The 23,385-nt window shown below is 39.1% G+C and overlaps 2 protein-coding genes across 2 annotated transcripts; both read right to left on the bottom strand.

The window, feature by feature from the left end:
• Positions 1-8,269: 8,269 nt before the first annotated feature.
• LOC146370438 (olfactory receptor 10A6-like) lies at positions 8,270-9,193 on the bottom strand. Its single transcript, XM_084954510.1, has one exon. It carries the CDS (start codon positions 9,191-9,193, stop codon positions 8,270-8,272), a length of 924 nt encoding a protein of 307 aa, XP_084810636.1.
• A 9,245-nt stretch (positions 9,194-18,438) lies between these two features.
• On the bottom strand, positions 18,439-19,362 carry LOC146370437 (olfactory receptor 10A3-like). Its single transcript, XM_084908761.1, has one exon. The coding sequence runs from the start codon at positions 19,360-19,362 to the stop codon at positions 18,439-18,441; it is 924 nt and encodes a 307-aa protein (XP_084764887.1).
• Between the last annotated feature and the right edge of the window lie 4,023 nt (positions 19,363-23,385).

Genomic DNA, 23,385 nt, shown 5'->3' with positions numbered 1-23,385 from the left:
TTTTCCACTAGAACCTTTATGAAATTAATGATGGCTTTCAACCTGAAATAAATAGGTAATAAAAGTTATAAATGGAGACATTGTCTGGTATCAAAGATTTCCTATAGCTGCCCTTGTGGCAGGAGAGCCGAATCAGTTTGTTAAAGAAGGCCCAAAAATAAAAGGAAAATGCACAGATGTCTGTAAAGTGTGGTAAAAAAAGACTCAATCTTTAATTATTTGTGGAAGTCATGCTTCTGTGTGTATTCAACCATCAAAATCCTGCATACTTGTCCTAAACTACAAATTGTGTCTATAGTGTTAACCTTCAAGTGACTGAGTCGTGTTTTCATGACATCTGCTTTATGTGTCTCTGCTTTGGAGATAAAATTTGTTATTTCTTATTCTGATGTAATGAATCCAAATTGGACCCTTAAAGAAGCTGATTAGCAACTTCTTCCAATATATTTTATTTTTTTCTTTTTACATGTTACAGCTATGTAAACATATTAGATACATTTTAATCATACATTGTGAGCTTAAATTTTGTAATTTATTTAATGGTTTTTAGTGATAGTTCACCTTTTGTCATCATGTAACAATTTTAGAATCAGAAAAATAGTCTAAAGAGGTCTTTCATTTAGAGACAGATATCAGTATAGGTGGGATGTGGAGTTTTATCAGCTATTTATCAGAATTTTACCACATTTGCAAAAGTCTTAAGCCATCGCTCATTTCTTCATTTTTCTTCCAAGAAGCCAGATTTTTTTTGGTCATTTTTTAAAGTGCATTTGGGTGGTTTTAGTTCTCCAGGTTTTGTGAAGTTTTTCTTTGGACATTGTCTGTGTTTTCACTCATTTTTCAGAGCAATGTGCTTTCAGTTTGTTTAGCCATTTAAAACAATGAATCACTCAAAAAAGATGCCTAACTCAAGGGTCGAAGCAGTGATGTGTTTACCCATAACAAGAAAACTTGCCAGAGAATCGACATTTAATTGTATCGTCACACTTTGTTACTAGGATCCTGTCATAAAAGCACATCATTTGTTTCCACCTCTTTAATTGAATATACAAATATAATGCCAAAGCTGATTCAGCTACTGTTTTCTAAAGGCTCATTAAATGGTCTCTGTGAAAAGATGGTTGTCAAGAAGCCACTCTTTAGAAACAGAAGCAGGGAGAAAAGACTGAAATGTGGTACATTACACTAGAGCTGGACTGAAAATAAGCAGCGATGGTAGTTATGGAGTGATGATTTGAACCCAAAATTTCAAATTTGGGTTTATCACTCTGTATGTGCAGAGGAGTTCAGTAAAGAGGGATGACAGTGAGTGTCTGCGGCCATCTTATTAAAGACGGTGGAGGCTCTGTCACAATTTGGGGCTGCATTTCAGCTTCATGCCAAAACTGATGGAACAAGAACATTTAAAGAGCGCAACTCCCCAGAAGGCAAGGACTATAGTAAAACTGATGTTTCATGATGTTTTTATTATAACATGCTGACTTCAGCCTGTTTTTATTACAATATGATGACATAAGCTTGTTATGGCATCGCTGTGATGTCATAGGGCATCGCATTGAAAAAAATAAAAATTGTGTGGTACAGCTATCTCAGTGCCATTTTGTTTAATATACTACTCAATATGGTTTCTTTAAATCTTTTTACTAAGAACTTTGAGTCTTTCAAGAAGCCTGGAGAACTATTATTAAAGACTACTTAAAGAATTTACATGTAAGAATTCCTAAAAGAGTTCTGGCCACAACCAAACCTGTTAAAATATTTAACACTGTAGGGTACCAGGATCTTTGCATTGCACATTTCTTGCTGCTAAAAGAGTCAAAATGTATTTTATTCATTTCTGGTTTAAATTAAAAACTTGTGGTATTAGAACTGACCTAATAGCATATCATGAAAAATAGAGCCAACTAACAATTTTGTCATTTTCACTTTCAGTGACTCAAATCTAGTGAAGTTTGTTTGCATTAGGGCTGCCACAAACGATTATTTTGATAGTCGACTAGTCACCGATTATTTTTGCAATTAGTCGACTAATCAGATCATGCATCCATTGGACGTAAAACGTACAGCTTATTGCACCAGCATGCATCTGCTCTCATATAACTATCATTAGCTTACAGCTTTAAGTGTTTAAGGTACGTGCTAACTAAAAATAAAGACAAGATGATAGTTTATTAAATTTTAATGAAATTTGCAGATTGTTTCGGTGAAGTTTAATAAACTCCTTGCAATCTAAAATACAACGGGACATCGGAGTATATTCTCGAGCATCTCACACTTCTGATAATCAGTTGTCTGCTTGACGTTTATTCAGCTGTGTAAAAACTATAACTTTAATCTCAGCCAAACCGATTTACTCAGGAACAAATAAAATACTAAAAAAAAGCCAAACAATAACATTTTTAAGTTATCTAAATGACTTATATATCATGTTTAACCTGAGTAGCGAAAGACGGCGGTAGGTTTGAAAACGATTTGCCGGGAGTCCGGTGTTCTCACGGGCTCTAGTGAGCCTTGCCCCCGGCTAGCTATCGAGCTAGTGGGTAACAGACGTCTCCGAAAACGTCGGAGCGCTTTTGAAAGTATGTGGTGTCTTGATAAACTGAGCAGATATTTGAGATTTACACAGTTACATTCTCGCCTGAAAATATGTTAAACGTTTATTTTGTGACCCAGAAAGAATAATAAGAGTAATAGTAAAACTAAGTAGCTGCCGCCATTGTTGGAAACAGAGCTGGGCTGCGCTATGAATTCTGGGACAGAGCTACTTCTTCTTCTTCGGGATTTAACGACAGCTCACATCCTTGTACATGCAGTGCTGCCATCTTCTGTTTCAGTCCGTTATTACACTCTTAAATCCTACTATTTATTCCTGCGGCTTTTGTGATCTTACAAAGCTTCAAACGACGCGTCGACTATTAAATCAGTCGTCGACGATTTTGATAGTCGACGTAATCGTGACTAGTCGACTAATCGTGGCAGCCCTAGTTTGCATCAGAAGAATTCCTATCATGAATTTTTCATAGTTTTTTTTCTTACAGGACTTGGCCACTGTTGTTGGAATAATGAAACCCCCTTTTTTATAGCATTTGCAGTCACTGCATTGTAGTGTTTAACTCTGAACCATGGCTACCCCAAACTGGAGAAGCAGGATTTACTGCTGCATAGGCCTCGAGGCAGACACTTCCCCAAAATGGTGATGTAAAATATATTCAATATCTCACATCTACAAACAGAAAGTTTATTTAGTGTAAAATAAAAGTACAGCACTGCAATCTGTGACTTCAAAGCGATTCATAAGTCAAAGGTCTTTAAGTGAACAAACAAATGACATTTTATTCTGTCTTGTTGTTATTATAATGAGAAAAGAACATATATAATCCGTGAGGTGTCTGTTAAAGTCCCCAGAAATATTTTGATGTACTGAATGAAATGTTTGTTTAATAATTTTGGTGTTTATAAGTCAGCGGCCTTTGTTTCTGAAGCTTGGGAAAGATCTCAGGTTGGATTATTTGTTCAGTATTTGTAAGTTATGGTGCTAGTCTGGCTCTGGTTTTATGTTGCTGTAAGCCTTTTCAGGCTGGATGTATTGTGTATGCATGACACAATAATATACTTAAATCAGTCAATGTTCATAACATGTTATGACAACATATTTTACCAAATAAGGGCATGTAGTAGCTCTTACAGTCTTTGACCCTGGAAATCCGTCAAAGTTGGGCTTGAGTTTGGGTTGTTTTATTCTCAAACTGTGAGTCACGTGTATTGTTAAACAAATGTCAGCAGCACAAGTAGAAGGTTTTCACACTTTATGTGGATATTTTTAAGTCATTTTTGATCACCCCAGCCAAGGTATGCCTTCACTAACTTAAATACTAAAGCGCCACAATAAAGTTAGCTGTATGGGCATTAGTTTATGTAGATTAGGAAACATATACATGAGGAATCTGGTGAACTAGTGGGCAACAAAAGTTACAAAGATTAATGATAATTAAAAAAATATCCTAAATACAGCACTGAGGTAGAGTTAGCTGCTTTAATCATACAAGAGAAAGTTATTCTAATTGAGTGTGCTTACACTCAGTTCTTGTTGAACTTGGTGCATGACTTGTTTGTATGTGCATGTCAACAGTCCAGACTCTCAAACAGAACAACAGAACTTTCTGACCAAATATAAATATTCTTACATCCTGAATTTCTAAACAATCTGTATTAATTTGTGTTTACTCTTCATGCAAACAAACAGAAGGACACAATGGTTCATTCTCAGGCAAGACGGGGAGAGATATCTGCTGATATCAGTAAGGTTGTAATGGGAATCATGTCTCCCAGTCATCTCGAAACCCTTTCAGGGACAGAAAGCATTATATTAGTCAGTGGTTCTCAAATGAGAAGGCTAAGTGTTGGGTCTTAGGGTTTGTGGAAAGCATATATTATATACTGCATCAGGTCATTCATTCACTGCATCAGTAGTCTCAGCCCAGGAGTGTCATATAATGGGAAAAGCTGGCTGATGCTAACATAATGATCTGCAGACTAAATAAACACTGGGAATGCAAGTATCAACATCGAGAGAAACTGCCCTTCATATGAAAAAATGCATCTAAACTTGATGCAGCAGAACTGTTTGCTGGTCTGTTTGAAAGTGACTGAAGACGCAATAAAGCAATGTACAGTTCTCAACATATTTATCAGACCACCTGTTATAAAAGCAAAAAAAAGACAAATATTTTTAGAAATCTATTAAAAACTTGTTTATAGCTAAAACTTATATTGTTAGACAAATACCAAACAAAATTCATGCTTGATACTCAGATTTGAGCCGGCACACTGGACTTCACACTGGAGTCAGAAATTAATTAAACATAAAATTCAGCCACTAAAAATTATTTTTTGGAACTATTTTTAGTCTTTATATTGCTGCAGAAACACAAAACTTCCCTTGTGTGGTGAAATGGCAAATGGTGATTTTGGTGTTTGTATCCCAGCTACCACAGAATTAAAAACAAAAACAAAAAAACAACCAACCAAACAAAAAAGGAAAAAAAATAGAAAGAAATTATTAGAATTATGCTGTGTTGGTTCCTTTTGCCATTATTTTTTTTAAAATAAATCATAAAATTCCTGAAAGAGGCCTTTAGTGCATGGTTCTTACTTTCAGAACACTATCAAACATAAACAGTTAATATGTGAAGCTATTAAGCAGGACTTTAAAGATCCAGACTTGTAATAGTATACAGGGTGGGCCATTTATATGGATACACCGTAATAAAATGGGAATGGTTGGTGATATTAAAGTCCGGTTTAAAGTTAAGTTGAAACCAAGCACACCATTGTTTTTCTTGTGACATTACCAATAAGTTTGATGTGTCACATGGCCCTCTTCCTATTGGAAAAACAAAAGTTGTATCCAAGATGGCCGACTTCTAAATGGCCACCATGGTCACCACCCATCTTGAGGAGTTTGCCCCCTCACATATACTAATGTGCCACAAACAGGACTTTAATATCACCAACCATTCCCATTTTATTATGGTGTATCCATATAAATGGCCCACCCTGTATATTAAAAATTCAACAAGAACAAACACTGTCCTATGCGATGCAGTGATTTACTCCCTATTTCAGCAATCCTTAAACTACCCAGCAGCCAGCTCAGCTTTTATTACATTCACTTATCATGTAGACACTTAGGCCTGACAGTGAAAATACTTTTCTTGCATGGGCATAACTTTACAAACACTAACAAAGATGTACAGGCAACACTGTGATGCCATTAAGCAGAAAATGAATGGTCGACTCTTGTATATTAAAAATGCCACAGTACTGCAAATGTTGTGAGTACGGTTTGATTTACCTCCTGAGGAGCTGTTCTCAAACTATCCAGCAGGCAGCTCAGAGGAACTACCTCTATCCCAGCACTCAGGTTTCCAATGCCAGGTGTAGTACTGACCTCTGGTGGCCACAGCTGCTGAATGCATCTATGAGTAGTCAGTAGAATTATACATGCAGTTTGTTGACATGTTTTATTTTAAAGGTACAGTCAGTAATTTTTGATTTTTTTTTTTCCAGAGAAAAAGGACACTGTACTCATAAATATAGACACAGTAATGTGTAAGTACACCTTCCAGCAAACAAATGCATTCTCAAAACTTATAATTCTTAAAAATACATAAGAGTGAGTTTGCAGTTTGTGGAGGTGGTCACTGGGCCAATTTTTTGTCCCAGTCCAGCCCTGCCAGTGACATATGTAGCATGCCGAAGGAGGAGGAGAAGTTGTTTGCATTATTTAAATTGGTGCCTGCACTTTCAGACTCAAGATATGAAAGATCATATATATGTTTTATCATCAGCAAAGTGGTCATCGTCAACAGAGAAATGAAAGAGACTGGCATTTGGCATCTTAATAACACACTGCCTTCTTCCTTCTCACATCAAGCTTCACCTCCTGAACTTAAATCAGGGCTCTGACACACGAAAACATGCAAAAACATGTTGATTTATCGTCAGCTGATCACACATGCAACCCTCCTGTCTCTGGACAGCTGACAAGAGCTGGCTAAATAGCAACAGCTGGTCATAAACCAACATTGTCACAGCTAATCTTGGCTTGAGTGTCCCCCAAAAATCACATTTTTCCTCTGATAAACAGTTCGATTACATTCCTGGGCCTGCCTTTGGCCCACGCTCCTGCAGCAATCACTCACCTGTGGATTGTTATCCTGGTACTCCACATATGTGGACATCACATTTTGGGTTATTTAGGCCAAAATACTCAATTTTGCTCTACAAGGGCCTGATATCTACTTACAAGGACACTATATTGCTACTGTTCTATCAAAATTTTAAACAAATGTCGTCATATGTGGCTCTTATTTTTCTTAAAAACAAAAATAAGGTAAAAAAACCCCCTCACATTTGTGTAGCCCCAGCTCTAACCTTCTCTCGTGTTTTCCTTTGATTTCCTGGTTCTGATCTCATCGTCTGTTTATTGTGTATAGATTTCTTGGACCTATCCTTGTTTCTCTCCCCTGGATTCCTGAGCGTGAGTGTTTGGCAGAGTGGCGTGGCGTGTCAGAAGTGGAGCTTGTGCTGTGGCTGAAGAGGAGCGTGGTGTGTGGATCGACGGTCAAGTGTGATGTCCTCTACCCCCCTTTCTGTGGATCCCTAGAACCCCGGACTTCCCCACATTTGTATATAACTCACTTGGTGTTTGTAAATAAACCTTCAATGCATTTTCTCCCTTAGTCCACACCTGAGTCCGTTCAGTCTGCCTTAACAGGTATAAACAGGAAAGAATAATTTGGGAGTCTCATAAGTTGAATAATGACTCGTGTTTTACAGATACCTTTACTTTAGACCCTAGTTTTAGCCTCAGACCTTTTTGACTGATGCCAACAAATACTAATGCTAGCCTTTAATTTAGGTTGACAAAGGGAAAACTGCTAGTTACCAGCATAGACTAGTTTGCTGGTTAACAGACTACAGTGATAAGGTTATTGAAAGGTCAATTTCACCTAAGCACATTTACTATTATGTCCATGTTGTAGCACACATAAATATTTAGTTAATACTTGCAGACATACATCTTATGCCTTTGTGTAACTGTGGCTTCACTATAACCTTTGTTGCTGACCTGGTCATTTAAAGGATGCAACATATTTTTGTGTTGAGCTGATGTGATTAAATCCCAAGTATATCACGATTCAAGTCTAATAAAGTGCAGTGTTGGTGTTTAGAGCTGTTATTATAATATATAAGCTGTATCCCCATAAGACATATGTCTATATCAAGCTTACAATAAGCAGAAATATTTTTATGTAGTTATTCAACATTCATAACCTTAGAGGATGTAAAGAGGATCAAAAGCTATTCCCAAATGAAAAAACCCTGCAAAAGAAAAATGTTCCTTATCTTAATTGTCAAGGGTAACGGTATAGAATAGAGGGTTAAGCTGTGAAATTAGTCTGATGGTTTATTCTAAATAAATTATTCTTAAGAAAAAAATCACTGTATTCATACCCATGTGTTTAATACATTGTTTTGTTTGTGAGCATCACACACATCCCAGGAGCAAAGTGGAAAGTGTCCCCCCTCCCCAAAAAAAAAAAAAAAAAAAAAACCCATCACATGCACTAAATGATACTGGCCTATTGTAAATAAATATCACATCAAAAGATGTTCTTTTCTTTATGTTTACAGACTATAAGATGATTGTGGATAGTTTCCCAAAGAGCAGAGATTCCCGAGAAAAGTCTCCTGGTGAACAAAGCTATTGATTTTTCTTAAACAAAAGCTTTTTACATGATTGCCTTATCTTGGGCAAATTAAATCCATAGAGAAATGGAGTCAGCATTGGTTGACAGATGAAAAGATATATAGATAAAATTATACGGACTGGTAGACGAGCAACTATAACACTGGAATCGATACACTGAAAAATTGAGCCAACAAACAGGTTTGACACAGAGACGATCTGAGGGACGCAAGTAGTCACAGCTTTCTGCTTGTTTTCTGTGGATGTTTTTCGACAAACTGCCAAAATCTTCACATAAGACACTGAAATGAGAGTGAATGGTATGAAAAAGCTCACAAACAGAAATAATATATCAGATAAAAAGCTATGGACTGAAACGAAACATGAAAGTCTAAGTATTAATCTGTGGTTACAATACACATTTTCAATAATAGTTCCACAAAACTTCAAACTGAAGATAAATGAGAATGATAGTATTACACTAAGGAATGAATATATCCACACGAACAGAATCATGAAAAACACTCTCTCTGTGTTCATAATGACATTATAGCGTAATGGATGACAGATTGAGATATATCTGTCATAAGCCATGGCTGCTAAACTGCAAAACTCAGCAGGCCCACTTATGTACATGCAAGACATGTGCAGAAAACACCACGGCAGGGTCACTTCATGGCTGTCTGAAAACATCTGTGAGAGCAAAAGCGGATACAGCGATGCACTGACGTTTATCTGGTTCACACATAAGTTACAAAGCAGTATATACATTGGCTCATGCAGCTGTATGTCCACACGTATGACCACAATAAGGACTGTGTTGGCCACACATATAGAGAGGTACCAGAACAATATTATTACAAAATACAGGTATTTTAACTCCCCAACATTTCCATAAGCAGCCAGCACAAATGACACAATCTCACTTGAGTTTTCCATTTTCCACACAATATCCCACAGTGAAAAAGACAATTCAATAATAATGTTATGGATGATTCTTTTTGATATGAAAAAGAGTATTTGACCAGGTTAAAGAAATTTCAGTTCTTTAAATAATGTTTTACAAATACATGTTACCTCATTATGACATATTCTTTCTCAGCCACCTGTTAATAAATGAGCAGATTAATCAAAGAACAAACAGCAAGCACTTATATACAATATTCAAACTTAAACTTTTCATTAGATGCTAATAAATTACACATAACATTTTACTCAGCTGCTTTCCTCTCAGCTAAATGAGACGATCCGTAAATATTTATAGCTGCAGCATAAAGGAGGAGACATGAAGTGGAGTGGGGCTGAACTTGAGGGTTAGGGTAGAGATATTGAAATTCTCTCCCTTGACAAATATTTGTGACTGTTTTTTGTTTATTTATATATGCTTCCTTCAAAAATTATAACATTTCTTAACAGTTTCAGAACTGAATTTGAATTTATTGATACTCAATTTTGGAGTGGCAAAACTTTGAACGCAGTGGAATTGTTGGCAGAATAAATTTCGGACACTGTAAAATGTAAATAAAAACAGAGTGCAATGATTTGTTTTATCTTAATTAAGAAGCAGAAAATTAGAAGTGATCCATGTCTTTGTATCTTTAAGATATTCCCACACTTTAACTAAATTGTGCGCATTTTCTGGGTTCATGGAAAGATAAAGTTGGGTATCAACTAGGCTACGTGTTTGAGAATTATACCACAGAGTCAGGTACTTATGATTTGAGACCTTAGTTTTCGCCGGAGCTACAGTATCCAGAGTCGTACGTAGTGAGGAGGTAAAATTATTAACAAGATAATCGACCTCTGTTGGAGTAGCGTTCAGATAGCTGCTCTGCTCTATGTTGGTACAGGTCACTGAAGATGATAACAGTGGGTGGATTATATTCTTAAACTTACTTACAGCGCTTTCAGAAAGACATCTACTGTGATAAAGTCTACTCTCCACTGCTGTGTAATCAATTATTGTAAATGTAAATGTTATCAGGAAATGATCAGACAGGAGAGGGTTTTCAGGAAACACTGTTAAATGTTCAGTTTCTATGCCATATGTTAAAACAAGATCTAGAGTGTGATTAAAGAGAGAAAAGAATCAGTAAAATCAATAATGATATTGAAAATGTTTGAGTAAAAGCAAAAAAACCCCCAAACTCTTAATGGCCTTAAAAAAAAAAAAGGATGCTTCCCTGGCTATTCTCCCGGGTGGAGCTGCCTGCGTGGCACCTGAGCCCCATCTGCTGTCAGTTACAGGAGGACTATATAAGCCAGTGCTGCCTGCTACTCATTGCCAGTTCATTCTTCCATCCAATTTGGTAACTAGGCCTCATCTACGCTCCACTCTTCCCTCGCCCTTTATTCGTGTTTAACTGTACAGGTCTCCACACAGTTCCACCTTGGACTCACCACCTGTTGTATGCTCTCCAGCGCTGGCTTCCTTGTTCCACCTTGGTAATCAGCTCACTAGGGAAATCGTCAACCTGTCGCTTTGCCTGCCTGTCCTCATGCCAGCCAAGACGCTCTTGGAAACTCAGAGAACCGTTTCTCCTCTCACACTTTCTCTCTGGATTCTCCCACAGAAACCCTCCCTGAAGCTTCCCAGTCTGTCCTGCATGTAAGCCAACAGCACCTACTCATCTGCTCCTTTACCTGTCAGTAATTGCTTCTCCTTTTGTTGCAAAGCTCCCATGATTCCGATCGCAACCTCTATGGACAGCCGTCCCCGTAAGCTGTCTCTGTTTCCACAGGCTCTTGCCAGACACCCTCTCTTCTTTTATGATTAGGCTTAAATCTGTCCTTTTTGATAAGGCTTAAATAAAGGGCTGAATCAGTTTACCTTGAAACCTCTCACTGCAATAGAGCTAGGCTCCTGGGGGCTTCCCATGACACACTGGGCTTTTTTTAACTCTCTGTTTATACACCACTTTGCATTTAATCATTAATTATTATTCATCTTTGGTGCTCTTCCATTGTGTGTCTTTTGTTCTGCCTCCCTTTACTCACTTCCAACTGGTCATGGCAGATGGCTACCCTTTCTCGAGCCTGGTTCTGCCAGAGGTTTCTTTCTGTTAAAAGGGAGTTTTTCCACCCTTATCACCATTCTTGCTAATTGTTGTCATCTGATTGTTGGGTTTTCTTTGTATTATTGTAGGGTCTTTGTCTTACAATATAGTGCCCCTTTGAGGTGGCTGTTGTGGTGATTTTGTGCTATATAAATAAAGATCTGTAGCAACTGACTACTATTGCCATGAGCAAGGACACCTCATTGCTGCCTGTCCTGTTCTTAAGAGAAAGGAGCAGTCCAGGAAGGCTAAATCTCCTTCCCCAACCAGCTGCAAACCAAACCTTATGCTTTATAAGGGGTGACTGTACTTAAAACTGAAAAGGACAGGATAGATGACGAGTTCAAACCATTCGTGTCAAAAGGTTTTGCTTCTTTGGTGGTAGGAGAGAAGAAAGTTGCTGTTAACATTCTGCGTGACACTGAGGCAAAACAGTCACTCATTTGTGAGGGTATTTTACCTTTTTCAGCCCAATCGTATTGTGGCGCCGACGTGCAGAGATGGGCAGTAACGCATCGGATTACAGTAACGCGTTACTGTAATCCGATTACTTTTTTCAAGTAACGAGTAAAGTAAGGGATTACTATTGCAAAAACGGTAATTAGATTACCGTTACTTTCCCGTAGGAACGCTGCGTTACTGCGTTACTAAAACCGTGATTTTTTGCGAGAATGTCTCATGACGTAAGCAAGTGCGACGTTCGTGACAACAGCTGTGTGCAGATCAACAATGGATCGACTGCGGGAGAGAGTATGAGCGTGCAGCGTTTAAAGCGTGGAAGTACTGACCTTATTTTAAGTTTGATTCCATAAAAAGTGACAAAAACATTAGTGTCTGCTGTGCGTGGGAAAAAAACTTCTTTTTACAGCGAAAAAAACCCCCTAAACTTCCAAGCAAGCATCGAGTGCGCTATGACGTAATGGGAAATTCACAGAGAAACTCGCGGATTCTTCCACTGACCGCTGCGGCACCCCTGCACCAGGGTAAACCTCCGCCTACCCCACTCCTGCTTTACAGGTGAAAATAGAGCAAAAGGACCGCTAGTCTTTGACTTTATTTATTTTCTGCTGTGTTTTACTTGCATCTATTTGAAAGACTGAGTGTAAACACACAAAAAATATATATTTTATGTGCTGGAATGTGCAGAAAATAGGTTTAAATAGGTTTAAAACAAATTTCTTCCAGTCAGAGAATGTTGCATATAATTAAATTTTTGCTTGATGCATAAAGTTAAAAGATTAAAACTAATAAAAGAAGTTTTAAAAAGGGACTTTTCCATTTGATTACATTTTGTATGATGGATTGTAGAAAAAGTAGAATTGGGCTGAAAGATCTATCGCTTTATCACCTATTCAGGTTGTAAATCGTGTTTTTAAAAAGTAACTAAGTAACTAAGTAACTAAGTAATTAATTACTTTTGAAAATAAGTAATCAGTAAAGTAACGGGATTACTTTTTTGGGGAAGTAATCAGTAATTAGTTACTGATTACTTTTTTCAAGTAACTTGACCAACACTGCCGACGTGTTAGTATGGGGAGTTGAAATGGGGGTTGCCATGCGTGCCATTGCACTCTGTGCAGCTGTCGTCACAGTTCGTATCAGGGGAAGTTAAACCTGGGGTGCGACCTCAGTTGCCAGTTGAGGGCATTGACATCATTCTCGGGAATGATTTAGCTGGATGCAAAGTTTTTCCGTTGCCCGAGGTAGTCAAAACACCAATAGCAGACATAAGTGCCTCTGATGTCGCCGCAGCAAACTGTGATTCTTTGTTTCCTGTGTGTGCTGTGACGCGTGCACAGGCACGCAAGTATGGAGAGTTTGTCGATCTTAGCGACTCTTTCCTAAGTGATTCAGATCCAACAAGCTCGCCACCCGACTGTGAAAGTACCACTGTGTCAGTAGAGCTTCAGCCTGATGAGAAAGTTATGATACTCTCAGTAGATAAAAACAAGCTTATAGAAGCCCAGAAAAATGATGAGAGCTTGTCATCTTGTTGGGCTTCTGTGACAGAGCCTAAGTGTGGGAAATCTGCATCTTACCTCATTGAGGATGGGATGCTGATGCGCTACTGGACTCCCAGTTCTGGCTGCACACTTGAGGGAGTGCAGCAAATTGTTGTTCCACAGTCATTCCGTTCCCAGGTCCTAAGCTTAGCATATGACCACATCATGTCCGGTCACTTGGGAATCACAAAAACATACAACCGTGTCCTCCGTTACTTCTTCTGGCCTGGTCTCAAATCTGATGTAGTAAAATTCTGCTGCTCGTGCCATACATGTCAGCTTGCTGGTAAACCAAATCAGGTGATTCCGGCAGCTCCGTTAAAACCCATCCCAGTCGTTGGGGAACCATTTGAGCATGTCATTGTTGATTGTGTTGGTCCTCTTCCAAAAACAAAGTCCGGGAACCAATACCTCCTCACCATGATGTGTACTGCCACCCGTTATCCTGAGGCCATTCCGTTGCGCTCATTAAAAACCCGTGGGATTGTGAAAGCACTTGTTAAGTTCTTTTCTACCTTTGGACTGCCTAAACGCATCCAAACAGATCAGGGCACAAATTTTATGTCTAGAATTCTTGCCCAGGTCATGACAGAGCTCTGTGTTAACCATCACACTTCCAGTGCGTATCACCCAGAGAGTCAGGGTGCATTAGAAAGGTTCCACCAAACTCTTCGCAAATTTTGCACTGAGTCAAGCCGTGAGTGGGATGAGGTGTTGCCACTACTGTTGTTCGCCATCAGGGAGACATGCCAGGAGTCTTTGGGGTTTAGTCCAGCCGATTTAGTTTTTGGCCACACTGTGCGTGGTCCTCTACGTCTTTTGAAAGAGAAATTTCTCTCAGATAGGCATCGTCCAAGAGAAAACATTCTGGACTATGTTAGTTTGTTTAGAGAGAGGCTGCATAATGCCTGCAATTTTGCTCGTAATGCACTAGCATGTTCCAGTCAGGTGATCGTGTGCTGGTTTTCTTGCCTGTCGTTGGTTCTCTCCTGCAGGCAAAGTTTTCCGGTCCGTATGTCATTGAGCGCAAACTAAGTGAAACCGATTATGTTGTGTTAACCCCTGATCGTAAGAAGAAAAGTCGCGTCTGTCACATCAACATGCTGAAGGAGTATGTTGGTCGTGAACACTCTAGTCTGTCACCTGCTGTGTCACCTATTGTGTCGGTGTCCGTCTCTCAACCCTTATATAGTCCCTGCGATGATGGGTTGGATGACAGGCACAGCTCTGTTTCTGGTGCGCGTCTGAGGAACTCTGAAATCTTAGCTGACTTGGATGTCTATTTAGCACAACTGTCTGATCCTGCCAAATCTGATGTCCGTGAGCTCATTAAAAATTACCCAACTCTTTTTGGTGATATCCCCACTCAAACGCATGTGCTAAGTCACGATATTGATGTGGGTGATCACAAGCCCATAAAGCAACATGCATACAGAGTAAATCCCACTAAGCATGCCATAATGCAGCAAGAAGTCCAGTATCTTCTTGACCATGGTCTTGCTCTTCCCAGTAATAGCTCTTGGAGCTCAACATCACTTCTCGTCCCAAAACCCGATCAAACCTCCCGTTTCTGTAATGACTTCCGAAAAGTAAATGCTGTTACAAAACCAGACTCTTTCCCACTTCCACGCATGGATGACTTGGTCAACCGTGTCGGATCAGCAACCTTCGTGACCAAGCTTGACCTCCTAAAGGGATACTGGCAGGTTCCGTTAACTAACCGTGCATCCGAAATCAGTGCCTTTGTTACGCCTGACCATTTTTTCCAGTATACCGTCATGCCGTTCGGGTTAAGAAATGCCCCAGCCACCATCCAGCGACTGATGAACACTGTGTTACATGGAGTCAGAAATTGTGAAGTGTATCTGGATGATATAGTGGCCTGTTCATCCACTTGGACTGAACACCTCAAAACCCTTAGCAAAATATTTGACCGCCTGCGTGATGCCTCTCTGACACTAAACTTGGCTAAATGTGAGTTTGGAAAAGCTGTGGTAACCTACCTAGGCAAGCAAGTAGGACAGGGTCGAGTCCTCCATGTTGCCGCAAAAGTGCAGGCAATATTAGACTTCCCAGCTCCTCAAACGCGTCGCGAGCTGCGTCGTTTTTTAGGCATGGCCGGTTACTACCGCAGGTTCTGCAAAAACTTCTCTGAGGTAGTAGCCCCGTTAACCAGTCTTGCCAGTCCTAAGTCACCATTCGTGTGGTCAGAGACATGTCAGTTTGCCTTTGAAGCTGCCAAGGCTCTCCTCTGCAGTGCTCCTGTACTTGCTGCCCTGGACTTTACACGTTCCTTCAAGCTTGAGGTAGATGTGAGTGCTTTGGGGGCTGGTGCAGTGCTCCTGCAGGAGGATGAACATGGCCTTGACCATCCCGTCTGTTTCTTTTCAAAAAAAAATCATAAAACACCAGCTACATTACAGCACCTCTTCCAACAATGGTATTTTCTGACCACAACCCCCTTGTGTTCTTATCTCGGATGCAGAACAGCAACCAACGCCTCATGCGCTGGTCTTTACTCCTCCAAGACTTTAACATTGAAATCCGTTACAAGAAGGGCTTAGATAATGTCATGGCTGATGCGCTGTCTAGATCATGAATCAAACTTTCTGTTCAGGACGAAAAGTTTGTTCTTGGTTTGGGGGGTATGTTATGATTCAGTGTTATGGATATTTTTTTTGTACTGTGTTTTTTGTCTGCCACACCAGAGGGTGGCATAGTTTGTGTCCTGTGTTATTGCTGCTATTTGAGTTCCAGGTGGAGGCTGACCATTGGTGGAGGACTGGGAGAGGCCGGCTATAAATGAGGACCCTTTTTAACCGGCACGTCCCGCCTACTTCCTTTTCCCAACGAACTGTGCATGTGGCTGCGTGTGAATTTGTGTTCTGGAAGCGTTTGCCGTGTTGTAAATAGTTTGTTGTATATAGATGTAAATAGTTGTCAATATTTTTTTTAACTTGGTAGCTGTAGGGGTGAGAAGCCATTTTTCTTTGGGAACCTTTTCTCCTGTTTTTGGTTAGGGAGGCAGGTAAGACACCTGTAATTTTCTTTTGGGGTTTTCTGTGAAGGTAAGCCAGCTGCATTTCATTTCTAGAGTTTTTGTTTGTTGTTTTGGCCATGCTCACCCTGACGCCCGCTACCTTTTGGGACTTAATAAACTGACTGGCTGTTGTGAAATCCGTGGCAGCTGTTTTTTTTGGTTCGTCTTCCTTGAGAGCAGGGAGTGTGGGGGCATTTCTCCTTATTTTTATTTTCCTTATGTTGCACGCCGGTTTTTCCTGGGCTGGGGTGTAACAACATCTTCATAAATTCATTTATGTATCCTCATATTTAAATTATTTCTAATTATTTCCATATAAACATGTATTGAAATCTTTTAAAAAATATATAACTTTAAGGACAGTATGATAACCAGAAATATGGTTTACTGCCTGTTGGTAATGGGATAGAGGGGTAAGCTGTGAAATGAGCTCACTGGTTTGATTTATACAATCCATTAATCGACCAATACCTTTAGTGTCATGCATTGTTTTGTCAATGCAGAATAATACTCTTAGCATTCCGCTGAAAGCTGATCATCCTACAATCTAAAGACTAAAACTGACATTTACTTAAAATTTTTGAGGCAACACTTTTACACTTAAAAATCTGTTCAATATACTTGATCAATTGAATAACTAAAGCTTAAACATATTAAGTTGAAATGAATAATTGTAGTTGTTACACAAACATGAAAAAATTGAGTAAATAACACTGACATGCTTGGTCAATGTAACTGAAATATAGATGGTCAGTTAATCCAAAATTTTGTTCCATTTACTTAATATTGTAAACTGAACGTAATCAAAATTGTACTTAATATTAGATATGGTAAATGGCCTGTATTTGTATAGCCCTTTACTTAGTCCCTATGGACCCTAAAGTGCTTTACACTACATTCAGTCATCCTGAATGTAGCCAACTTGCTAGCAGTATGGCCTCCTCACCTGTCCCTCCTGCACCTTTCTGCTCATTTGTTTCAGATGTTTTGTTACTCCTCAGCCTCCTTTAGTATTAACAATATTTGTAATAAATGTAGCCTGTTTGCGGCTTTGCAGGCCAGGATCACGGGCTTCACACTCTCGAAAAACCCATAGCTAGCCAGACAGTGCAGATGAAGGTAGTGTAGCCAACGTAAAATTATAATTCACTACAGTAGTAATGACACCCGGTTACAACAGTTGGATATCACCTAAATTAATATTGAATCGATGTGTAACTTTGCAAAACAATGTTGGATTCCAGTATTTTCTGCCCCCCCAATCGGAGCAGGAGTGACATGTTTAGTTGTATGTTCTCCTTAAATTGCTGGCTACCTGAGTGATGTCCAAAAAATGACTTTTAGCAGCTAACCAGAGTTGGGACAAGGAAGCAGAGTTGACATCAAGTGGATGACATCAAGCTGTATGCCAAAAGTGAACGAGACATCGATTCACTGATCCACACCACCATGATATACAGCAATGACATTGGAATTCCATAGAGGACAATATTTTAAAACATCTATTTATACTCATATGTGTTTAATATAATATTTTGTTTGCAAGAATAATAACATTTGCTTTCTCTGAAAAAATAGATAATCTCACTAGAAAAGAGGATATTACATGTTAAAAGTTGATTAAAAAAAAAAATTCAAAATGAAACAATAGATCATGTTAATGCAAATATATGAAGTCAGCAGGCTTTATTTTCTTCATACCATGTCCACAAACTATAAGATAATTGCTGAATGCGATTCTACCACACAGGAAAGATATTGAACAAGGAGATGTATTTTCTGGTAAACAGAAGTCCTTTACATGATTACCTTTCCTTTTGCAAATTAAATCCATACATCAGTGGAGTTTTCTAAATAAATTCTTATTTTAACAAACCCATTGCATGCATACCCATAAATGTTTTGTTTGCAAGAATAGTACCATTAACATTTCACTAAAGGAGTTAAGAGCAAATTTGAGTCTGTAAAGAGCTTTTGCTGTATGTATCAATAAATGAATAAAATATGTCTATGAGATGATTGCTAAATATCACTCTCCCACAGAGTAGAGGTTCTCTAAAACAGTCTCTTGCTAAACAAAGTGATTTATTTTCTTTTAAAAAGTAGCCTTTTAAATGAGTGCCTTATCTTTGGCAAATTAAATCCATACATAAATGGGGTGAGCATTGGTTGACAAATGAGGAGATACATAGGTAAAATTATACGGACCTCATCCGGTACCCAAGCTATTAAAAACCTAAAGTCAATAGATTGAGAAATGCAGCCAACAAACAGGTTGGACACAGAGACAATCTGAGGAGTGCAAGTAGTCACAGCTTTCTGCTTGTTTTCTATTGATGTTTTTCGACAAACTGCCAAAATCTTAAAGTAAGAGACTGAAATGAGAGTGAATGGGATGAAAATACTCACAATGGCAAAGAATATCCCAGATATATAGCTCTGGGTTGTAACTGAACATGAAAGTCTTATCATTAATTGGTGGTCACAATAAATATTGTCAACAATATTTCCACAAAACTTCAAACTAAAGATGAAAGAAAATGAGAGTATAAAACTAAGCGAAAAAATCCACACGAACAGAATCAACAAAAACACTGTCTTTGTGTTCATAATGACATTATAGCGTAATGGATGACAAATTGAGATATATCTGTCATATGCCATGGCTGCTAAACTCCAAAACTCAGCAGGTGCACTTGTGTACATGCAAGACATGTGCAGAAAACACCACGGCAGGGTCACTTCATGGCTGTCTGAAAACATCTGTGAGAGCAAAAGAGGATACAGTGATGTGCTGGCATTTATTTCATTCACACATAAATTGCTGAGCAGTATATACATTGGCTCATGGAGCCTTCTGTCCACATGTATGACCACAATAAGAACTGTGTTGGCCACACATATAGAGACATACCAAAACAATATCATGATAAAATACAGGTATTTTAAATCCCCAACATTTCTATAAGCAGCCAGCACAAATGACACAATCTCACTGGAGTTTTCCATTTTCTGCTTCATATGAGACAGAGAACAAAATCAATAATGTTATCAGTGGTTCTTTAAGATATAGATATGGGTATCAGATGCCAAAGAGAAGTCTCTATTATATTGTTTAAATGCTATTTTACAAATAATTGTTACGCTATTAAGACATCTTCATTCTCAGCAGGTGTGGCACCTGTGACAAAATGTTTACATAATCAGTGAAATAATAAACAATAAACTGTTCTATACAAGGTTAAAGATTTGAGCTGAGAAATTAATTTGAACTGAAGAACAAACGACATTATAACATAACATTATAGTCATTACCCTCCCCCCCCAGCTCAAAGAGAAAAAAGCCTAACATTTATAGCAACAGCAAAGAGGAGAAGAAATGAAGTGGGTGGGTCAAGGTTGGAGGCAATGGCAGACGTTCCTTTGTTTTTTTCTTTGTCTGTTTCTGACTTTTGTTTTAAGTATGATATTATATTTTTTATAAATCAGCAAAGCTGTTCAGAACTGTAGGGAAAGTCTAATGTCCCTACATGTTTCTCTAAATGTTTGTTATGTGTTTCAAATTGGAATTTGAATCTACAGACATTTAGTTCTGGAGTGGTAAAAATGAAACATAAATGAATTTCATGTTCATAGAAAAAATTAAAAGCAACATTTCTGAAGTTCGAACACAGTGCAAAATGTAAATAAAAAGAGGATACGATCATTTGCAAATCTCATAAACCCATATTTTACTCACAACATCGCCTTTTAGGAAATAAAGTCATTTTTAATGTGATGGGCGCAATAAGTTGAGGCAAGTCCATTTTTACCATCGTGTAGCATCCTTTTTTCTTTTAACAACAGTCTGTAAACATCTGGGCTGATGAGACTAACTGCTGGATTTTTGGGAGAGGAATGTTGTCCCATCCTTGTCTGATTTAAGATTGAAGCTGCTATACATCCCTGATCTTCCCCGATGATATGATAAAATGAGATTTTTATTTTTCGGCTGCAGTTGCCCACAACCAAGATGACAGACCTTGCCGACCAATACACAAACATCACATTGGGGAGACAGGTCAGGCTAGGTAAGCAAGGGAAAAAAAAACATTGAAATGTGTAACACAAAAGGATAATCCAGAAATGTACAGATATCACCACACCATAACACAATAAAACACAGACAAGCAACATGCGAGAATATTCCAGTGTGTACAGCTGGATCTGGGACCGCTGCAATCTTCGATTGCGCCTCCAGCTGATCTGCTGTCCACATCGGATGGGAGGTAAGCACAGGAGGAGGCGTTGGATTCGGGGGAGGGAGGGTTATAGTCAGAGCTGGACTGGGACAAAAAATCAGCCCCAGCATTTTGACTAGAGACCGGCACACCAGGTATTATAGGAAAAACCATAAAGCCTCAAAACAAAAACTGCTGTTACAGTGATGTACACTGTCTTGTTGGTATATATGTATCAATCTAATAAACTTAAACCTACACCATCCTCCCTATTCTGGTATTCTAAACAGTACTTAGCCAAAACCCAAAGACTGCTTGGTCGAGTTAACCTCCTGAACTATCTACAACATATGGTGGAAACCTGAAATTAAGACAGAGAAGCCTTATCTCTGCACAGGACCAGATTTAGATATATTTTCATAAACTATTTATTTACCATATCAATAAACAGCATGGCAGGGCAAAATATTTTTTCTAACATGGCAACCTTTAAAAGAGTGAAAGGAGACAGAAAGACAGGTGAGAAAGAATAAAACTTAATTGACTTTTTGATGGCATTTTACACACAGTACTGGTACAGAATCTAGAAAATGTGGGAAAATACTGGCATCATATACACTACTTAGCTACTTCTGAAGAAATTATGATGGGACCCTAAAAAAAATTACTATGTACAATAATGGATTTCTATACATTTTACATTAGATGAAAACGTTTGTTGTAAGATTCAGATAATTATTTATTAAAAGCGAGACATTTTAAATGAGAATAAGAAAGAAAAGTATTTCTTCGTGCCCCCCCTTTCCTTGTTAATGCCCTACCTGGCCCTCTGGCAAAACTTTGCTAGACCCACCCCTGCACAGTTACCAGCTGTCAGCTCGTAAAAAAGGATCCTGGTGTTATTTGTTTCTCATATCTTCCCTTCAACTCATTCATGTCACTTAAAAGGTAAACCTGTTTCTCCATCACCTGTTCAGCTCTGATGATTCAGTAAGGACATCTCCTGGTTTCATCTTCATGTTTCCCTCTCACCACATATCCAAACCGATATCATGACCAGCAGCTTTTACAGCTGTGGCTCCAGCAAACATCAACTGATACTAGAAAGTAATATTAAATAATATTTAATGGGATGGTTGGAAAACTCTACTAACTAACCTTATAGATAAAATAAAGTTCACTATCAGTAACATCATAGCACCCACCCAGCTGTATAGCAACTCCGTCATGCTAGCTAGTACGCAGTACGAGTTATTGTAACTGACTGTAAAAAGTCAGCATAACGAAAATAAACTCCACCTAAACTTGGTTTATATCTGACCCAGATAGACTGCAGGTCATAAGTTCTCACCTGAAGTTCAGTTCACCTGACACTCAGACCGGCGGCCACCTCGGGTCTCTCCTCCTCCTGCCACCTCGGGTCTCTCCTCCTCCTGCCTCACCTTTCCGTCATCTCGCCTCCAACACTTGCTAATGTTAATGAATCTGTGGAAGCTCCGCAATAGCCACCACCAAACAATTGAGTTATTTTTACACATCTCCCAGCTTCTGGCCAATCCACCACCTTTCAGTGTTTATACCGTTACGAAAAAAAGAAAAAAAAAAAAACCATCGGCCCATAAAAACGAAAAATCACCATTGGCCAATGGTGATTTTTTGCTCGGTATGCCCAAGTATGCCCAATTTTTGCCCCGTATGCCCAATGGCCAGTCCAGCTATGGTTATAGTGAGGGCGTATCAGTATCAGTGTACATGTTTCGCGCATGTACACTGATATCAGTATCAGTGTACATGTTTCGCGCGTGTGTGTATCCTGTGTTCAGCTGAGAGAAAGTGTCACCAGGCCCGGTTAAGCGAAGGTAAACAGTCTCCAGTGGACCCAGGCGGCCTTGAAGGAGGGACAAAGAGTTCTGACAACAATCCTGTTATCATGGAGAAGTTTGTTGGTCCAGTCAGCTTCACCTTGGCAGGCCGTCAGCTTGCGCCAATGGGATAGCCACATGAGTGAAGATGGTGAATGTTTGTGTTTAGTGCGAACAACTGCATCCAATTTTTACAGTTGGTCTAATGTCCATCACTGGTCACCAATTCTCTCAATTCCCGTTGTTCTTTTCCAAGATGTTATCCATATTGCAGAGCCATGAGCTTCTCCATGATCTTATCCATATTGCATTCAAAACACAGTCTGAGAACTCACAGCACTGCCAATCGTCTATCATGTCGACCAGCCTTATGGGATTTTGAACAGCTGTAGCCGCTACTTGTTCTTCGATAAGCCAGGTCCGAGCCAGCTCCAATCAGCTAGAACTCTGTTACCGTGGTTCCGAATTGGTAGATATTATTCAATGTCTTCCATTGAAAGTGTTGCCAGATGCACGACACAACCGACCATCGAGTAGTCAGTAGACAGTCGGGCTCTCCCAAGCCCAGGAAGGTGTCAATTCTGTTACGGGACCAGTTGATCAAATCCATAATTCTTTAGGTTTTAGAGAACAAGACTGAGAAACTCTTTGAGGGTTAGAGTTAGACGAGACTAGACAAAGACATAGAAGCAGCAGCAGGGAAGATAAGGGAGGGAGAGGGTGAAAGATGCGTCCGCCTCCTCCGAGAGCCAAAGAGACATTTCATTGTTCTAAAATCTTTATAAAGCTTTATTGTTAATAATGTTAAGTAAGGCGATCCAAACTGACTGGGCCTCTCTGGAGGACGGCTGCCATTGTTTCCTGGTTAGCTGGATGAAGGCAAGTAACTGCCAGCTCTGGGATGCATTAATGACCAGTACATGACATGTAATTTCTGCACTGTGCTAGGT

This window comes from Perissodus microlepis, chromosome 16 (assembly GCF_051167445.1).
Source record: "Perissodus microlepis isolate ML-2025 ecotype Zambia chromosome 16, ASM5116744v1, whole genome shotgun sequence".
Taxonomy (NCBI): Eukaryota; Metazoa; Chordata; class Actinopteri; order Cichliformes; family Cichlidae; genus Perissodus; species Perissodus microlepis.
Note: the sequence above shows the minus strand (reverse complement) of the source record. Positions and strands in the feature narration are given on the sequence as shown.